The following is a 21,241-nucleotide window of genomic DNA, read 5'->3' as shown; positions in this document are numbered from 1 at the left end:
ACGTAACCTACAAATGCTTATGTATCGATTAAACCACTTTACACCTCAGCAAGCAATACTGCGTAGTTGTGATTCACCCACACGATTTGGTAACCTAAAATCAATTGTTTTACTCTTCGTTTTTTTTTTTTCATATCACAGTTTTTCATATCTACTCTGTGCACATTTCTCATGTGCTGTTGTGGTTATTCATTTTTAGTCTCAGTTTGAATTAAAAAATTCAGATATGAGAACATGATCTGAACATTTTACCTTCGGTTGTACTTTGATTTTTCAGTGAAACATTTATTGTGGTTAGCTCTGAGTTGTTTTGTGATTAAATATGAATTATGAAGAATTTCATCATATAAATGGCTGAATTATATATTAGCATTGTTCATAATTCAATTCAGAGTATTATTTACAGATTATACAGAGGAACTTTGGGACCTTGTGCCCATGTCATTTTGGCAGCTGAACATGCCAGTGGGCACAGCTTACTAGAGTGGCACGCTGCCTATTTATATACCCCTGAAACAGCATTTCTCAGACCTGCGAGGACAGCAGCCAGGACATCTGCCAAGAGTTAGCCTAACTCAATAGTGCTTTATCCATACTATATCTCCCATAGTCCCTTTCCACCTTTTTAAATTTGGTCTCCTTCCTACTCTTATTCTGTCTCATCATGATGCTTTTTGACTTAATTTTTCCCTCAGCTATGCCTTCCACATCCTCCCCCTCCCTGTGTTGTTTCTTTTCTGCTGCTACAGTACAAACAGGGACAGAAGATCTCCGTGGAAAACGCTGGGAGCGATTAGTCTTCACTCCAGAGTCTTACACTTGCATTTCTGCATCTCTCTTTTTCACTGGCCTCTGCCTCCGTCTCATAATCTCTCCCTCTCATTCGTACTCTATCACTGGCAGTGGTTATTTTTATCTGTTCTGTGGGTTTGCTGGTGAGTGAGTGTACAGGTTGTAGAAGTTCTTGCTGGTGGATTGTGCCCTGGAGAACATGCCCTGATGATTCCTCTCTCAGGAAATCAGAGGAAGTGTTTACAGCTTGTTTGCTCTCAAGTTGACATACTATACAGCACTGGGATACTGTTGATGTGTGTTAAACTGGTGTTTAGAAGAGTGTGGTTGAACATAACCCCATTATTATTTTTCTTGAGCATTTCTTGGGCATATTTAGGCGCAATATGTGAACATAGCTCTTTAAAGACGAATTAAATCATAATTGGAGTTCACTGGCTTTTAGCTCATATCTGGTAGTTAGTGTACTCCTAAAAGTTTAAGTAAATATTTGCGTATTTTCTCTTCAGGAAAAGTGGGCCATAAAAAAAACTGATTGTGAGTCTTGTATTTTGACAGGCAAAGCCAAATATTTGTCCACTATTTATTCTGGTTATTTATTCTGAAAAATAACATTTCTGATTTCTTGCATTGATAACAAGACTGAACAAACTTCCATGCTTGTCCCTCAATCAGAGATTTTCTCTTAAAGGGGTCATATGATTGGCTTTCAATTTTTCCTTTCTCTTTGGAGTGTTACAAGCTCTTGGTGCATAAAGAAGATCTGTAAAGTTGCAAAGACTAAAGTCTCAAATCCAAAGAGATATTCTTTATAAAAGTTAAGAGTCAACCACGCCTACCTAAAATGGTTCGTTCTAACACGCCCCCACATGTCTACGTCACGATGTGGGAAGATTTGCATAACTCCGCCCAAATGTTCACGCAAAGAAAGAAGGCGTAACTTTTATTCTCGCTGTAGTATTGTAGCTGCCGCCATGTCGTGAAGGCGCTGTGTGTTTTCGTTGTGAAAGAGAAACTACTTTGTTTGGCCTTCCAAAAGAGGACAATATCTGCTTCGTCATGCCTAGAGCTGATCCGTGCTGGTAACTGAGGAAAAACATCAACTTCGTGCTGTGGATCGCCGGATCGGCTTTCACCATGGACGAAGCGGAGTCCAGCCAGGGGTCGTCCCATGTGGTTGCCGCAAGCCCGCCGGCCGCTCCTTCGTCGAATCCGATGCCCGCACCGTTCTCAAGCCCGCCGGCTGCCGCTTACTCAAGCCGGCCTCTGCTTACTCAAGCACACATCTGTTCCTCACTCTAGGCCTCCGGCCTCCGCTCCCTCTAGCCCGCCGTGTGTGACGCTGTGTGTTTCGTTGTGAAAGCGAAACTACTTTGTTTGGCCTTCCAAAAGAGGACACGACTAGAAATCAGTGGTTAAGTTGTATTTACAACTTACTATTCTTACTATTCAGATGTATGCAGCGCATTTTATGGAGGACTGTTTTCTGATCCTGGTAGAGTAGACTACAATGCCGGCTGTTCTGACTCACAGACTGTAAGTACAGTTTTTATATTTAAAGAATTTACCACTGATGATTCAAACGCGAGTTTTGAGCAGTGCAGAGTAGCGCTTGTTGTTTGTCATTTCTCCGATCACAAATGCAGACATGGTTTTATGTTTACGTGATTAGCAATTTACGCAACGAGTAAAAAGACAGTATAAATCATTATAATCCATAGTTACGTCCCCACTGGATGCAACAATTGCCTCGATTATAATGGGTTTTAATGTTTTTGTCTCGTCGCTCCGGCCGGGACACGACATCACAATATGGTGAGGGGCGTAACATTTCCGTCACACGCTTGAGGTATTCGGCCAATCATAGTGCACTGGATAGCTGGCCAATCATAGCACACCTCGCTTTTCAGACCGATGAGCTTTGTAAAAATCGACGCGTTTCAGAAAGGCGGGGCATAGAGGAGAAACAATAATGTACAGTATGTGGAAAATAATGTGTTTTTTTAACCTTAAACCGCATAAACACATTTCATTACACCAAATAATGTTCTTTTTAGCAACATCATATGACCCCTTTAAATGGATATATTCTCTGGCCAGTTTTTATCCTAATCTTCCCAGACTGGCAATCATGTGCCCACATGCATGATCTGGACTCCAAAAATGTTTTGATTTTACATTTTCATTTATTTTTAAAGGTTTAGTTGTTTTACCATTTTATGTGTTTTTAATATGTCTATAGATTTTTAATTATTATTATTTACAATTTTTTATTTTGGTTTTAATTATTTCAGTACATCAAGTTAAACTAAATGAAAATGAGCAATGTTGCTTTGGCAACTAGATTTTTTTTTTATGGTTTCAGTTTTAGTAAACAATAATAATAGTATTTTTTAGGATTTCAGGATATTTTTATTTATGGTTATTTATGTATATATGTCTTTAGACTTGACATTACTGCATACAGTATAGAGTTGGTTGTTGGTCCTTTGTGGCAGAAACCATTAAGCCAATCTCATTTCCTTTAACATCTTTTCTCTTTTAATTATAATGATGTCAGTTATACTGTATATGATGAATTACAATTACATACGTGAAACAATATGCAATTAATATTTACTCCCCTGTTGTGCAAAGCAAGTAAAATCTGACATCATGATTTGTGAACTTTGGCTGGAGTGGCACCCTACAGCCAGCGGTGCATTATCTGTCGGTTGCCATGCTCAGCTGAAGAGAGAATGACATTCTGCTAACAGTGTTCGTGATCTGTTGTTTGGAGCACTGCCTGGGCTATACACAATTGCAGTGGCACTGCAGCAACATTGCAGCTGGGGGAACAGAAGAGGCTAAGTAAATTAGCATTTAAATCACATCTGACCCGAACTGTGCAAAATGAAATTGAGCAAGCTGAACGCTTATTAGGGGAGGTTGAAAGAGAACTGCATGGTGGGGAGGGGAAGATTAGAAGTGTAGGGTTTGCATAACTGATGTCTCCTAAACTAGCTCTTTTGTTAGTATTGAAGCTAAGCTAACCCTAAAATTTGGTCAACAACAAAAAAGATATTAGTAATGGTTGTTAGAAAATTAAACCATTGCTGTTTATTAATATAATATAATATAATATAATATAATATTAAATGTTATAGATGTATGTACAAATGAGAATCAATCAAATTACAGAATATATTTTGAGACAAAGTTCTTGTTATTGATTTTCTAGTAATTAACTAAAGAATGGTATTTGGGTTAAAAGGTGCCCTGATTATCGAGGATAAAAGTACAATTATTCACATCATAATAAATAGCTGGCTTACTTTTCCATTTATTGACATGACATGGTTAGATTCAGATGGTTAATATTTATATGGTTAAAATAATCACCATATTTATAATGAAACTATCAAATAAAAAATATGATACTAACCAAATATCATAATAAAATATTATATTTATTGTGACTACTGTAAATGAATTTTTATAGTACCTGCTTCAAGCAGTTTAAGAAACTTTGAGAATCTGTACTTTTTTTTCTGTATTTTTACAATGAACATAGTACAATGACAGTGCACTTATTGAACAAAATTTGTATTATTTATTTCCGCAAAATAAACAGAAAATATTACAAACTACAACATTTCTGAAGTGACTGCATTAAACAAATATTTACTTAGATATTGTATAGAGTGTGGAGTAAAAGGGCCCTGTCACCACCTCATACATTTATATGATTTTTAAACAAAATAAACCACATATATGATTTTTGATTTATTCTTTTGTAAACCATACTATATAAATATGGTCTTGCTTGAAAATATGGTCATGCTTCAAAAACTGTACCATATCCATGTTATACATCAAATTACCATTTGATCTGATCACATTTTTACCATCAATCTGGCTGGCAATAACTTTTTCAAATGTTGCTGTTAAGGGGCGGTCTCACTACACTTTTCATTTCATTGACTTCCATTCATACGCATACGAATGCGGGAGAGCAGGAATGCAAGCTCATACATTTCGCTACATTCCAGCGAATTCTAACCTGCAAATTCGTATCATGTGAAGCCATGTGACCAATAGGAGACTGATTAGGCACGGCATGACCTCGTATCTGAATTTAAAGAACATTAAAACTGCAGTCATGTAGGAAAGTGGAGTAGATTATTTTTGTTGTATGTTTTTGCTGTTTGTTATGTGTTGATTTTATGTTTTTAAAAAGATGCTGCAGAGCAGTGTTCAAAGAAATTTCATATACTCAAAATCTAGTGTGACCACACCTTTAGAATCTTTTCAGTAAAGATCTGCCATCACAGTAATAAACATCATTTGAGGTGCACACAATCTGTTATGCAATCCCGAAAGAGGCAGCTAGTAATAGCTAACCTTACTGTAGATAACTTTAGAAGAACTTAATGAGAAACTTTCTTTTTAGACCATGATTCCAGTAGATGCCGCTGACATGCCGATAACTCATACTAATGTGACTTAAAGTAGCCCGTAGCCAGTACCCACTGCCCTGTCAGGTCTGCAAGTTCCATTACTCAAATAAAGTCAAAGTGGCAGCTAAATAGTTCTTGTTTGGTAATCTAAAGGGATTGCTTATGCACCTGAATAACCTTTAGTCCATTCTATGTATGGCATATGGTTCATTGTTTCTTTCTATGAGGAAATAAGACAAATCATACACATTTTATAGACATCACGATTTTTTAGACTAACATTTGCTATTGTGCCTCAAGACGGCTGAAAATCTTTTCTTTGTATAATGAGATTTTAATGACCGTTTTTCACAGGTTTGAATATAAACCATTATTCTTTCGCACTGAGGATGGAAACAAAACACCATCCCTTCTAGTCCTCTCTCCATCAGTCTTGTGTACTTTAGTATGAGTTTTGATTCATCTCCTACTTTATTGCCAGATATGCAATTTAGTCCACCAGCTCATATTGAGAAACTTTGATGCGCAAAGCCTTTTTACACTAGAGGGTTTCAAAGGGATATGGGAAGCACTGTACCCTTAAAGAGAACATTTCCTAGAAAAGAGCCATTTTAAAAGATTTAGGAGGTGCTGTGTGTGGGGTTTAGGGAAAGGCTAGATCACCAATGGCAACTAAATTTGGCAGAAATAAAAAAATCAGCTGATCACAGTGCACTTCTGCAGTTTTTCTGAAATCATTTGAGATTGCAGTAAAGAAAAAGGTAAGATGTTGTTTAGTGGCTGCAGTATACATTGCAATGAAGTACATTGCAAGGTCAGTACTGATGCAGGGACAAGGACAAGAAAGCAATACTAAAAGCAGATAATACATGTAAATCATAGTTACAGTTAGAAAATAAATAGGATTATACATTTTTGAAAGGCGAAAACATGTTTGGTTGTTGTTGATATTGAATGTTGTTTGTTTGATGAAACTGGACAATTCTATATAATAAAGAAAATATAACCCAGGATATAATAGGTGAATGACTTGTCCTTTCTGTAGTAAAATGGCTGCTGAGAACATGAAACCTGGGAATCAGTCTAAAGAATCCAGTCTAAAGGATCCAGTCTAAAGAACATTTTAATAATCTGAAGAACCTTTTTCCACTATAGCAAACCTTTAATGCAATGGAAAGTTAGAAGTCAGAAGTCAGAAAGAGCTTTATTGCCAAGAATGTTTACACGCACAAGGAATTTGTCTTGGTGACAGGAGTTTCCAGTGCAGAAGAAAGTACAGACATAGTGCAAACATGCATGATAGTGCAGACATACAGAGGAATTTCACAGTAGAGATTAAATATAACACTAATATAAGAAAAACACAAAATGAAATAATGCAGTATAATACAGAAGTAGAAATATAGAGAAAATTTATATTAAAACATATTTAATTGTTTTAATGAATGTACAGATGTTATTTACAAGTGTACAGTTTATGTATATGTGTGTGTATAAAATATATATATACCTTGCTACGTGTACTGCGTTAGGCTAACCAAGACTTGTCATTTGCACTTATATATTGTTGCTCTTTTGTTAGTTTTGACTGCTTTTATTGTCCTCATTTGTAAGTTGCTTTGGATAAAAGCGTCTGCTAAATGACTAAATGTAAAAATGTAAATGTAAATGTAGTTTACAAATGTACAATTTTCAGATGCTGTGTATAAATGTGTCAGTTATAATGGACAGTGTTCCATGAATGTTAAAGTTCTTTATGCAAAAATTAATGCCAAAAAGAACCTTTATTTATAGTCTAAAACAATAGATATATTGTTCAAAATTGAGGCAAATATTTGGAAACCTTCTGGTTGTTAGTAAAACATGTTCATAGTTAATATGATGAACTACACCTGGTGCACGTTTGGGAGAACTGACTTTATACATCCACTAAAAATCCCCTTGTCACCAAAAATAAAGTTGGTTGTGAGAAAGCTATAACATAATTTGTTTGCAGATGCCACTTTGATATTTTGCTGTCTAAAGCCTCTTTCACACAGAAATTCCGGAAAATACACAGATTATGTGTCCCGTGATTTGTCCCGGGATCGTTTGATTGTGGTTCATTCACACTGCCAGTGTGTTGGTTCTGGCTTTTGTTCACACAGAGCTCGTTCCGGGACTGAACCCGGCAATGTTACTAGGTCCCCAACCCGGGATCGATCCCGGAATCAATCCCGGGACGTGTTTGCGTTCACACAGAAGGCACTCCGGTAATTGTCCGGGACCAACGTGCAGTGTGAAAGGGGTTTAATGCATTCATTCATTTTGAAGCGTGTTGAGGGCCCATGCAGTCTGTGATGCAGGTCAGATACACATCATGCAGAGCAGTTGCGCACAACATTAGGGATAGTTAATGAATTCTTTGACTGTGCATTAGAGTCAGTGACTCTTCAAGAGTGAGCCAGCCTAAACTCTTTGCGTTATCAGAGCTGGAGATCAATCCTCATTAGCATACTGCTCCCTAGCAACCAGAACATGAACAGGACATCTGTTGTTCTGTAATCGCTTTCTGTCAAACAAAGCAGAAGAGCAACAGATTATCGTATTACCTGTCCTTCTGCTCACCTTTTGACCGGTCTCATAAAGGTCACTCAGTGTCGATTCATCCTAGTGACTTGATTTTGGAATCTGTTAACCAAAATCATGAATCATTATGCCACTAGGTGGACTAGCAGGTGAATTATAATAGGTGGATTATGGGATATATTTTTTTCCATTTACTAACATATTCATTCTAAAACACTATAATTGAACGAAATAAAGTGGATATTATTAATATATTGATTTATTTTGTTGGTTTATAAAGCACTACAAAAATTGGAACCTTCTATTACTGAATGTTTGTCAAGATGAGGTTTCGTATCTTCTACAGTTGCATCTCAATAAATTAGAATGTCGTGGAAAAGTTCATTTATTTCAGTAATTCAACTCAAATTGTGAAACTCGTGTATTAAATAAATTCAATGCACACAGACTGAAGTAGTTTAAGTCTTTGGTTCTTTTAATTGTGATGATTTTGGCTCACATTTAACAAAAACCCACCAATTCACTATCTCAACAAATGAGAATATGGTGACATGCCAATCAGCTAATCAACTCAAAACACCTGCAAAGGTTTCCTGAGCCTTCAAAATGGCCTCTCAGTTTGGTTCACTAGGCTACACAATAATGGGGAAGACTGCTGATCTGACAGTTGTCCACAAGACAATCATTGACACCCTTCATGCGGGTCATTTGGTAAACTACAGTGACTCTTAAGCAATTCAATGGTGCTTCTTTTAGACACTATGCCCAAACAATTGAAGTTAGACAGGCTTCAAGCATTCATATTTTTACAAAGCAAGTTAAGATTAAAGTTAAGATTACTTATATTGATATCAACATTTATTGATCTTGGTATTGTGTAAAACCCCATTGTCAGTGTTCTGTGTTTTTATGTTTGTAATTTACCTTGTGAAGCCCTTTGAGCTGTTTATGTATGAAAAGTGCTATAAAAGAAAGTTTTATTATTAATATTACTCATATTTTTAATTCATGTATAAACTAAAACAATGATTACTGCGAATGTAAAAAAAAAAACTTAATAGATTCTCGTTCTCTTAAGGATCCACCTACATTTATATTGTTTGTCTTTCACAGATTTTGACAGCTCTGTGGGCAATAATTGGGAAACAACATGAGAAAGACAAATTAATTTATGAATTAAGTGCAATTCAGTCATAATTTCTGTTTAATAGCTTCAACAAAGCAAAACGAAACTCTTTTCAAACTATCCCTAATTGGAAATCTCTGTACTGAGAGATTTGAGAAATGGTGTGCAAGTACCATAAGCATCTTCTATGCAAATCAGTTAGCCTCCATTAAAAGCATTTTCAATAGGCTACTCTGTTTTCGTCATTTTTATTGTGTATTGACATCATTCATTCATTTATCCACATCCACATTGAGGATTTGGCTAGTAAATCTGGTCTTCAGTGCACTTTCTTTTGTCTCCTTGCTGAACTGAATGTACAACATGCCTCCTTTATTTCAGTCATTGTCTGTCAACAAACCGTTACTCATTGGTAAAATTAGCTTCATACTGGAAAAGCTCTTATGTTGCTGAGCTTTCACCATGGTATTGAAAAATGTTAGTTAGTTAGTACACTAGCATCGCTCCCCAGGACTGCATGGAAGTGAGCAAGAGCGATTCATTCACTTCATTCATATCAGAGTACAGCGAAGCAAACTCATCCATCTTTACAGTGATCCAGTTTCATTTATCTTCAATGCAGTGTTGAGGTAAATATGAACGTCATCCTGACCATTCTCACAGGTTAGAATACAAGACGGCATTTATTTACTTGCGAGCCACGTTTTGTAAGTCATTACTACAGTCCGTTGTGGTGCATGCTGGCTGGGATGTTATCAGTCTCATTTCGTGTGCAGGTTGAGGAATGGTGTTGTTAGCTAAAGAGCCGCCTGAAGGTTAGTGTTCATATTGATGGATGAAGAAGGGATTTAGCTTATTTCTGTAGCGTTACCCTCACACCATGGAAGAAATACCAACAAGTCAAGCGTAGGGAAATGACCCAGCCTCACAAACTGTTCATTATAAAATAAAATAAAACCTGAAGGAAATTACGGTCCTATCTCCTTTCTCAAAGCTCTTTGTTAAATTCACTCTTGTGTCCTTTTTCCCCTTTTCCACGCCCCCTCCCTTGGGTTCAGGTGCTTCTATTAGCTTACTTCATTAAGTGGAAGCTGATTGTCTTTTCCTATGGGACCTTTTTGTGATATATGCAATAAGGCTGAGTGAGGGATTGTGGGAAACCAGTGATTAACTGTGGATATTCAGAGGGGCACTGTTGGTTCAGAAGCCGTTACTTTCTCAGGCTTGCTACAGAAACTCGACAGTGGAAACTTTTAAATCTGAGAAAGAATTGTTACTCATCTATCATGCAGTGTTGTCATCCCACGCACCATTTTCCATTACAGCCACTAGATAACTTATCACAAATGTGCTATGAAATATGAGGCTTTTCTTGGCTCGTTTCATTTCAAAGCAGATGTTTCTGAGGGCGCTCTCTTACAAGCAAGTCTCCTACAGCAGTGCACTAAACTGGTAATTAGCTTTGTTTACACTCTGCAGAAGCTTTTCTCTATTTATCCTCCTCTTCCTTCTTTGCGAATGACTGATAATAGAGATACTTTTCACATCATTAAAAAAATAGTTCACCTTAAAATGAACATTATTTACTTGCCGTTGTGTTGTGGCAAACCTGTATGACTGATTTTCTTCTGTGGATCTGTGTTTGTATTTATTTATTTAGATTATTATTTGTTATGAATTTCCTGGCCAATCTTTTTAATATAATGAAAGTAAATGAAGACTGAGGCTTTAAATAAGCCACAAAAGTCACGTTTTCAGTGATTAATGGTTTAAAGTTAGGTCTGTTCCTTACACAAAGTTATCAAATGGCTTAAAGGGACTCAGAATATACTAATATGTACCAATTTGATGATAGTTTTGTGTACTTTTTGAAGCTCGTCGAATTCAGTTCTCTTTCATTGTCACTGCATAGTTTTTTTTTGGAGGTGCTTCTTTTGGGCATCTGTGATGTCTGATTTGTGAACTAACCGTTCTTTTGAACTTCTGGTTAATTTTAATGATTTGGTTGAACAGATTCTCAACATACTTGTAAATCACTTGTTAGGGAGAAATTAAGGTGTAAAACTAATTAAGATGTAAAACTAAGTTAATTGTTGTATTTAAATCATAAATGCATATATCATAAATAAATCCATGCATCATAAAGCGATTGTATTGGATTTCTAATCAGGCACCAAACAGAGTACCCATAACTTTTTAAACAAGTTTAAAAGTTTGCACAATGAATGCTGCATTTTTAAGATGGCATGTGAAGTTGAAAACATCTTTTTTTCTTTTCTTTTTTCTTTTTTGGATGCTTGAATGCATCCTGTGAATGTTAAGAAACATATCTAATTTGTGTCTGGTGGACCCTAATTAGACATATTTTCCTTAAGATCAGCTAGTCAACTAGTCATTCATACCACATCATTTTCTCCCAGTTAATTGGTCCTTCTGCGTGTGGTTGCCATTATGCATGAGCATTTACAAATCCTTTAAAATCCATTTACAAATCTCTCTTTTTTTTCTCTCCAGTTTGTGGCGCAGCCAAACTGTCAGCAGCTCTTGGCCACACAATGGTATGACGGCTTTCCTGGCTGGCGGCGCCGTCACTGGGCAGTTAAGCTGGTCATGTGCTTCATTATCGGCCTGCTCTTCCCTGTCTTCTCGCTGGTCTACCTGCTGGCTCCAAAAAGCACACTGGGGCTCTTCATCAAAAAACCCTTCATCAAATTTATTTGCCACACAGCCTCCTACCTCACCTTCCTCTTCCTCCTCCTTCTGGCTTCACAGCACATAGCACGCACCAACCTACACATACAGGGCCCTTCACCCACTGAGGTGGAGTGGATGATACTACCTTGGGTGCTAGGTGAGTATGACAGTGTGTGTGATGGGGATAGCTTGTATAAATTTGTTACATAGTAATGATGTAGTTATGGTATTGCATATAGTGTGCGCAAGTCAACACTGTAGTAATATTCCTCAAATATTCTGGTCAGGGATTTTTACTTATCCGGTAACCTTAACCCTAAGTAATAAAGTTCTGCAATTAGTTAAGCCTGAACCACTTAACATACAATTATCTCAACTTTGTGGATTATTTCCGGCTTTGGTGTGATATTTATTGTAGTGTTTTAACACATTTATTTAGACATTTAAGATAAGTTTAAGATAAATTTCACATTGACTTACATTGACTCACACTGATTAATAGAATTAATTAATTAAATTAAAATAAAATAAAACAAAACACTAAAAACTAAAATAAATATACATGTGAATATACAAGTTTTGATGTCAATGTTTGGGAAATAAACATCTACATTTAATAATGCAATATCATCCAATATATATTCAATTAAATCAACCAATATGATAAATTTAAATATTTTCCAATAATCACTATATTGTACATCCCAAGTTAATGACTACACATTTGTGTGTTTTGCTCATAGGCTTTATATGGGCTGAGATTAAGGAGATGTGGGATGGAGGTTTTAATGTGTACGTGCATGACTGGTGGAACCTGATGGACTTTGCCATGAATTCTCTCTATTTGGCCACAATATCTCTAAAGATCGTCGCGTATGTCAAGGTGAGCTCCTCCTGTAAATGTTTCACTGTCGATTCAGTCATTCACACTCACACTCAAATGCACGCGAGCACATGCACGCAGACACAATCCAGACTTCATGACCATCTGCAGCTGTGTTAGTCACCCTGCATGGAAGGGGTTTCAGCCCACACGAGTCCCTTACAGCGTGTGTGTGTGTGTGTGTGTGTGATGATAAATTGTCCATTGTTTTTGTGTTTGGACATGTTCTCAAGAAAAACATGGAAATTTACTGTAAAAAAAAAAGTTAATTAAAAAGATTTTTTACAATTGTAAATAAAACAAAGAGTATCTTTTACAAGAAAATGGTATTTTGTTTTTTCTACTTTTTACACTTTTTCAGTGTTACTTTCTTTTTTTCTTTGTAATTGTTTGTGAAATTTTCTAACAATTTCTGAGTAAAAATTTTTCTTTTTTACTTTTTTTCAGTGTAGAGGGTGAATTTATCAGACAGTTAATATTGTGGTCTTAGTCCCAGTAGAGAACAAAATTTAAAGCAAGAAGAGCTCAGCCATGCCTGGCACTGAAATCCAGCCTTATTTCTCTGCCCACTGAAACATGGAATTGAGGGATGGTGCTGAGGGGAGAAGGCATCTCGTTCCACCCTCAAGTGAAGTTATGCAAGGCAAAAGCTCAGGAAATGTCTTAAGAACCTGTTAGAACTTTGTCTCAACTGCCTGGAATAAGGCATATCCAGAACAAAAAATAATGGAAGAACTTCCCCATGCTATAGCTTCCTCACTCTGCATCTTTTCCATTATTATTATTTTTTTTTTTGCATTTGTTGTCTGTATTGTTACAGCACTTGATTCACTCAAGGAATTATGCAGATTAGGTAATGGTGCAAACACACCCACAAAATTAGTGTTAATTGCAATTTGCATTGCAATTTTTATTGCACCACCGCAAAACAGGCATTTGAATCGACTCTTTAAAATGGCAAAATTGTGCTCGACTACACAGCACATCTGTATACATTACAGTTATCAAACTCTTTTCCATCTTTTGATCATCATTTGATGAATTCCTGCTGCCATGATCACTGGAAAATGTACACAAACATCCCTTTTAAATACAATTACCGTCATCTCCTGTAGCCTAGGTAGTAATAGTACAGTGTTAACTGCATCAGGCAAATAAGCCTATCCATTCACGTATATGAATCTGATCCATTAAGCCACATTTGCATAAAAAGGAGGCTTATTTGCCTAGAAACAAATGACAGTGACTTGGCAATGAATTTAAATATGCATGATGCAGCGCTATACCATTGCATTTAGCACCTGGTTATGTTGGACTGTGGGTGTTAATGTACGTGAATAAGGCTAAAAATGGACTCTACACAAATGTGCAAACAGCCAACTATCTGTAAGTATGGTCCCATTGTACATACACTAATGATTAAAAATTTAAAAAATAAGTAGCACTACCGTTTTCAACACTGATAATCATAAGAATTGTTTCTTGAGCAGCAAATCAGTATATTTGAATGATTTCTGAAGGATCGTGTGAAATTGAAGACTAGAGTAATGATGCTGAACATTCAGTTCCCTTTCGTGGAACTTCGAACTGCGTCCTCTAGGGGTCGCTATGGGGAATGCCTCGTCGTGACCCGTGTCTGAAGCCTACATTGAAAAAACACCAACTTGTTTGGCCGGTGACAGCCATGACGTCACTACCGTTGCGACTAGTACAAAATAGGCGCCGGTAGCGCACATCATCACTTTCTTCGTCTCCACTGACCGTGCTGTTTGAAGCGTGCATTCCAAAAGCAAAGTAAGAGCTTTTTCTTTTCCTACTATGGCGAGCACTAGCGGAGCATTTAGAAAGTGTGTACATCCGTGTCAGCGGTTTCTGACACCCGATGATTCACACGATCTATGCGTTGTTTGTTTGGGTGAGGAGCACACACGCGATGTCCTCGAGGGGGCAATCTGCGTGGACTGTGAGAGCTTTTCGCTGAAAAAGCTCCGTTCTCGTTTGTCTCTCTTCTCGAGTGGAGAGGGACAACCATCTGTTTCCCGCGGTTCGGGACCCACCGCTGCTGAGGCACGGAGAAGAATGAGCTCGTGGGGATCTCAGGTGGACCTAGCCGATGAGGCTGAAGGAGGGGTTTCCCTCTTCTGCGCATCGGCGTCGGGCGAGAGACAGCCACTGGACGATGATATCCTCTCTCTAATATTATCTGATCCAGGGGCCAGTGCTCAGTTGGGCCCAGCCCAACAAGAGCAGGGAATGGATGTGGAGAGTGAAGAAGCCGAGGCTGAGCTTTCCCAGTCCACCTGCCCTGCGAATGGTGAGCTGCTAGAGGTAATAGATCGGGCCATGGCGATGCTCGAATTACCGTGGAAACAAGCCAGGGAGGTGACGTCGGGTGGTTGCCTCGACAAACGTTATCTCTCTGACCATAGACCTCCAGCTCAAGTGACCCTTCCTTTCCTTCCTGATCTCCACACTGAGATCGAGAAGGAATGGAAGAGGCCGTTTTCCTCACGCATATATCGGTCTCAGCATACGAGTTATGCGAACATCGAGTCGATGCGCGAAAGCGACTATGAGATGATGCCCCCGGTGGAAGAGACGCTAGCCAGCTACCTCTCTCTGGGGGAGACGTCATCTCTCAAAACTCCCCTCGATGCCCCGGTTTTGCCCTCTGAACTGTTTGGCACCTCCGTTGAGACGGTGGTCGACAAATTCAGGGAGGCGAAGTCGCGCTCAGCAGCGTTCAAATCCTTCATACCACGAAGGCCCAGGTCTGAGCCCGAACAAACCAGGAGTCCTGGCCCGTCTCGGTTTGAGGATCAGAGACGGGCACAGAGGGCTAGAGTCGCGACTCGCGCCCCGCCTCCACCTGTGGGTGGGGGTAGGAAGTATCGTGGGTCAAGGGGAGGCAGGCGAAACCCGAGGGGTGAGACCTGGGCAAGGCGCCAGCGCTTTCGTCCGGGTCAGAGTAATACTTAGGTATTCACTCTCTCCCGCAGGGGGTGCAACATCTACCCTGTCCTCCCCTTTTTCCAATTCCCTTTTTATGACCACCATCTCCAGCTGACCGAGGTAAGCTGTAAAACATTTTTCAAACAATCTCCTACTGGGCTCATGATATTTTTGGTGGTTCTATGGCCAGATCATAGTAACCGCCTGACTGATGGTCCGGTCAAAAAATCCCCGGACAGAGCCCCGGCAACAAGGCTCGTGGTGGGTGAATATGATCCATATATCAGCTTCATACCTCCTGAATCATGCGGCCGAACACGGGCTTTTGCGGGAGCCTTCGTGAACATCAGGCCCCCGGTGCTACGCTGCAAGGCACCCGGACGGGGCTACAGTGCCTGGTCACCCCGAGGGGCTTCCTGGCCACCGGCGTACTCCTTCTTGCTGAGGCAATGAACGGGAGGTACAGGGGGCATCACCAGGATCCTCCTGTGTAAGGCTGTCCTAGGCAGGGCTCCCATCACCACTGAGATGTGCGAGCCGGCCTCTTCCGGCTGGCCGATATGGTTGGGTTTCCATGAACTTAAATTCCAGATAATATGTTAAATGTCCACGTAAAGCAAGGCTTTGCACATTTCTCCAAATCCACGTGAGTGGGGGATGTGCACGTGAAGCTGTGCGCATTTCTCTAAAATCCACATAGCTGGTAGATGGGCACGTGTTGCTTTGCCCATTTTCTAAAATTCCACTTAGGTGGTAAATGGGCACGGGATTCTTTGCCCATTTCTCTAAAATCCTGTCAAGGTAAGGGTTACGCGTGCTGTCTTCGTTCCCTTTGTTTCAAAGTGGATTAACACCCCGGTACCCTGGGTTCCACTCAAATAGTGTGTCTTGGTCGACACACCCTGGAGACAGCACTCCCCTCACTTAGGCCCCGATTTCCTGTCCTCCTCTCAACCAGTGTGTCTCGATCGACGCACTCAGGAGGCTTTGCCCCCCTCGATATCAAGGGGTACTAAGAGGGTGTCGTCTGGCGAGCAGGATCCTCTCCGAGGAGTTGAATCCCTCGCTCCATGGGCTGTTGATTCTAGGCCCTGGCGCCACCTCCGAGGAGGCTTTTTTTGGCACAGCTTGTACGGTGGCCCCTCCTGTCCCGCAGTTCTGGGCACCGAGCCAGCTGCCCTCATTAGGTTAATCTCGAGAGACTGATTCCCGTGGTAGACTATTGGTAGCCCACCACAGAATAAACTTTTAGTTTATTATAGTAATAATAAACTAAACATGCATAGTAATTTTTACTATTTTTGAATAAATAAATGCATCCTTGGTGAGCATAATGCCGAGTTCACACTGCATGATTTTCAAACTCGTCAGATCGCCGTTGTTTTCACACTGCGTGACTAGCCCAGACAGAGCTGTCGGCGATTCTTCCTATTGTGAAGTCATGCAGTGTGAAACCCCCTGTCGCGGATCCATCGTGCAATGTGAACACAGCAGCAACTGAATGCTATCCCAGATAGTCACGCAGTGTGAAAACAACGGCGATCCGACGAGTTTGAAAATCGTGCAGTGTGAACTCGGCATAAGAGTCTTGCACTACTATTGCATTGTTTGCATAACTATAAGCAATTGTGTGTAACATACTTGTGTAAAGTACATTTTAAACTTAAGACACAGGGTTTTGCACTTATTTCAAGGCACTAAATGGGAACAACATAGAGTTCTAACAATGAAACTAAAGGATAAATAATGAATAATATTTCTGAATGTTTTTTATTTCCTCTCCAGTATAACAGTTCTCGTCCACGAGAGGAATGGGAGATGTGGCATCCGACGCTGATCGCTGAGGCTTTATTTGCCATTGCTAACATCTTCAGCTCACTTCGGCTCATCTCCCTCTTCACGGCCAACTCTCACCTTGGCCCGCTACAGATTTCTCTTGGCCGCATGCTGCTGGATATCCTCAAGTTCCTCTTCATCTACTGTCTAGTGCTGCTTGCCTTTGCTAATGGACTCAACCAACTTTACTTTTACTACGAGACCGAGGCGGCAGATGAACCCAGCCACTGCAAGGGGATCCGCTGCGAGAAACAGAACAATGCATTCTCTACGTAAGTTTATTACTTATCTATCATATTATGTTATATATTTAGAAAGCTATTGGAGGCCCTTTTTAAATAGTTTAAATATAGAGTGTTGCATTGATGATGTGTTTTTGTAGGCCAACCCTGAAGTTGGCATCACCCTGGTTTCTGGTTCCCAAATGGATTGTTCCATTTATTTTTGGATTATTGCAGGGAAAAAAACAGCTGTGACCAACTAAAGTTTGAGTTAAAATAGTTAGCAAATATGCAATTATAAACACAAAAATGCTGTACAAGTAGACTAGTGAGTAGATGAGTTTACTTGTTCTTGTGTAATGATGTGTAATGTCCTCAACGACCTCTGTAGTTCAGTTTAGCCGCTTGTTAACAGCCACCAAGGTAAAAACTCAGGAAGGTTACTGATGTATTTTAAGTTAGATTAATAAAATGTGAAAATATCTTGAGCATGTGTTAACCACAGACCTTATTTCAGGCATTTAACCAAAAACCCATTAAAAAAAAAAAAAGCATTGACTTTAGGGTGATGAAACGGGAAGTGCTAAATGCTAACTCATTTACATCATCCCTTACAACGTACATTCATCCTTTCCTACACTGCAGCTCCAGGTCAGCGTCAGTCAATGCCTGATAGGGCAGCGCTGATGCTGCTTCTGAATATTTATCAAGACCTCTTGCTTTTCCAGTGATTTGTTGATCAACACGCCAATAACCACACAATCATCCAACACTGCACAATAATGCAGGTTCAAGAATCACCTCATGAATATTTATGAGAGCAAATGTTGAGAAAGAAGAAAATAAATCTGTGCTGTGTCTCAGACTACAAAACTGCAGCTGCTCTGTGAAATATAAACACCTGAAACACAAAAAACCTGATGTTGTTGAAACGTCTGTGGATTTTCTTGCATTTCCATCAGAATTCAGTTTTTTTGCCTGCAGCTGCATATGAGCTTTATGTGGGATTACGACACCGAGATATCAAATCCCTTAACCCATATCACACCAGAAGCAGCACGAGCTCCTTCAGGCTTCCTGTGTTGTTTCTCTGAGGTTCAGTCACTGAAGCTCTCCTTCACAGATTAAAGTCTTTGACATTCATGTGGCTTGGGCCTTTCAAAAAGTCACAAAAAAACTAATTTTTTCTATTAGCTTCTGTTATTTCTTCTTCTTTTTTTAAAGCCTGTATTGGGAAAATATGTACCATTTAGATACTAATATTTACACTTTAGGTACTAAAATGACCTTTTAAGGTTCTAATATGCAACCTTATTACATTTTGGGTACTGCCCCAGTAACAGTTTTCGTACCTTGTTTTATTTTTTTTATTTTTTATTTTAGAGAGCGTTGGTTAAGGAAAATAAACTTCAAAATATATTCTCTGAAAACAGGTATTCTCAAATAACTGAGAATTATATTTTACATTTAATATAATTTAATTTAAATAATTAAATATTTTATGTATCCTGCTTTTTTTATGTATCCTGCTTTTTTACTGGAAAAATTCTGCTTTTTTTTCAGTGCATAGAGGCAAAATAGATTTCTGAGGCCAGATTTTACACACAACAGTACGCTCAGAACATATTCATGTCTTCTCTATATTATTTGGGCCTTTCAATTCGAAAGCTTCAAATGCCAAGTGTTGGCTGAAACGGCACTGCATGTGGAGGGCTGCTGGCTCTAGTGGGCTGCCAGTTGTTATGTCACTATCTTTGACAAGTCAGTGAGGTGCTTGAGGCAAACCTGTGTGCCTCCATTAGGGCTTCACCATGGCAGGTCTGTCACGGCAGTCCTGTGGTTAAAGTGCTGGCCACGCTTTCTTTTTTATTAATTTATTATATCAGTGACATTGAATGCACTAAAAATATAACATGGATGCAACCTTCTAAATCCAGCCCATGTGTTCAAAATGGACACCACTATTCACAGCATGTGCACAGATATATCGATGCCCTTCTCAGAAATGTCCATTCAAACTGGGGTCACTTACCTCACTTACCTTACATTTTTAGCCACATGGATTTAAAGAAATCAAGCATCAAGTGTTAATCACAAACATATCAAAATCATATCAAGCATATCTGTTTGTAGAGCGTTTTCTTTCAATTAATACTGAAATATATAATATACATGAAATTACCCTGTAGCAGATTTATACAGGTGGAGCTGGGGTAGGCGGAGGGTTTCTGAAGCACGCTGCAACTGCTACAGCAAGCACTAGCTGAGTATTTGAATGTTGAGCAGCAAGCTTATTGGCTGTTGATGTGATCATAATGAGTTAGAAACTATCGACCTATGCCATCTAGAGTTTCATGACAGAACTGTATGTATGTATGTATGTGTATATATATATATATATATATATATATATATGTATACAGTCAAACCAAAATGTATCCAGACGCCATCAACATTTCACGCATTATCACGGTTTTTTCACTATAGTTTAGAAAATGGTAATAAAATATGACAAGAGTTAAACTGTGTCAGAACAAATTCATCTTGACAATGTCAGATAACACTTAAAGGTGACATATCATGAAAATCTGACTTTTCCAGGTTTTAAGTGCTATAATCAGGTCCCCAGTGCATCTACCAACCAAGGAAACGTGAAAAAGATTAACCCAGTAACTTTGTTTTGGTAAGCCTTTTTCTGCAAGCGTCTGAAAAAACGAGCGCGTCTGATTTCACTCCCTTGGTGACGTTGCAAAGGGATCTCATTATAATATTACCGCCCCTTAATCTGTAAGTTTCCACCCAAGGCGCCGTCATTTTGATTTCGCAAACGACAATGGTGTACCAGCTTTAATGCCATGGCGAAAGTTTGAGCAAAACATGCTAATCTTTGGCTGCACAGACGAGCACAGAACACTATTTAGAGTCCCAGCCTCAGAGGAGACGAGAGCAGAGGATTTATTGATTTATTTACTGTATATTACACTGCTGCCACACAGATCTAAAATAAACATACGATTTATTTCCCAGCTGTTTACCTTCACAGACATAACCGCCTGTTTTTTGTAACTCATGTGTGTTTTTAACGTAAACTTGTGTGTAAATGAGAACTTAGATTAGTACTCACATGCTTCGGATGTGTGCACTCAGAAAACCGTATATCAGAAGTTTAAACTTATATAGTTTAAAACGTATGATTTCAGCGCGATAAACATGATAATCAGAAACAAACCAGATGTTTTTTAGCAGGTCCGAGCAGTAATGGCGCAGCTCTATTCTGGAAAAGGGGGCGGGAAGCAGCAGCTCATCTGCTTCCACTCAAAATAGGCATTTTCAAAATGATATAATAAATGATCTGTGAGATATTTTGAGGTGAAACTTCACAGACACATTCTGGGGACACCAGAGACTTTAAGCAAAACATGGTCAGACCAAAGTGTCTGAATAGTTTTTGGTCCCAAATTTTTATCAGTTTTACTGGTAGTCCACTGTATGAAGAATTTTTGGGTATAATATGTCAGTTTACTTTATTTTGCTATCCTCACTTACATAATTAAACTATAGTGTCCTGCACCCACTAGTAAAAGTGGTTTATTTTTGGTTTGACTGTATATATAGAATTACAAATCAATATTATCTTTGTTTGTAGTATGTGCTTTATTTTATATCTATATGTGTATGTGTGTACTACTATACATATATATATATATATATATATATATATATATATATA

General features: G+C 38.9%; 1 protein-coding gene across 1 annotated transcript in view; it reads left to right on the top strand.

The window, feature by feature from the left end:
- The window catches only part of LOC107590730 (short transient receptor potential channel 5-like), a 78,416-nt gene that overhangs the window by 48,838 nt on the left and 8,337 nt on the right, over positions 1-21,241 (top strand). Inside the window, exons 4-6 of the mRNA XM_016279641.1 lie at positions 11,440-11,776; positions 12,363-12,502; positions 17,240-17,562. Coding sequence (XP_016135127.1) covers positions 11,440-11,776; positions 12,363-12,502; positions 17,240-17,562 — 800 coding nt within the window. The remainder of the gene's footprint in view (positions 1-11,439; positions 11,777-12,362; positions 12,503-17,239; positions 17,563-21,241) is intronic.

The sequence above is a fragment of the Sinocyclocheilus grahami genome, unplaced genomic scaffold (genome assembly GCF_001515645.1).
Source record: "Sinocyclocheilus grahami isolate Dianchi unplaced genomic scaffold, SAMN03320097.WGS_v1.1 scaffold132.1, whole genome shotgun sequence".
Classification (NCBI taxonomy): Eukaryota; Metazoa; Chordata; class Actinopteri; order Cypriniformes; family Cyprinidae; genus Sinocyclocheilus; species Sinocyclocheilus grahami.
The sequence above is the reverse complement of the archived record's forward strand: the minus strand, read 5'-3'. Positions and strand labels throughout refer to the sequence as shown.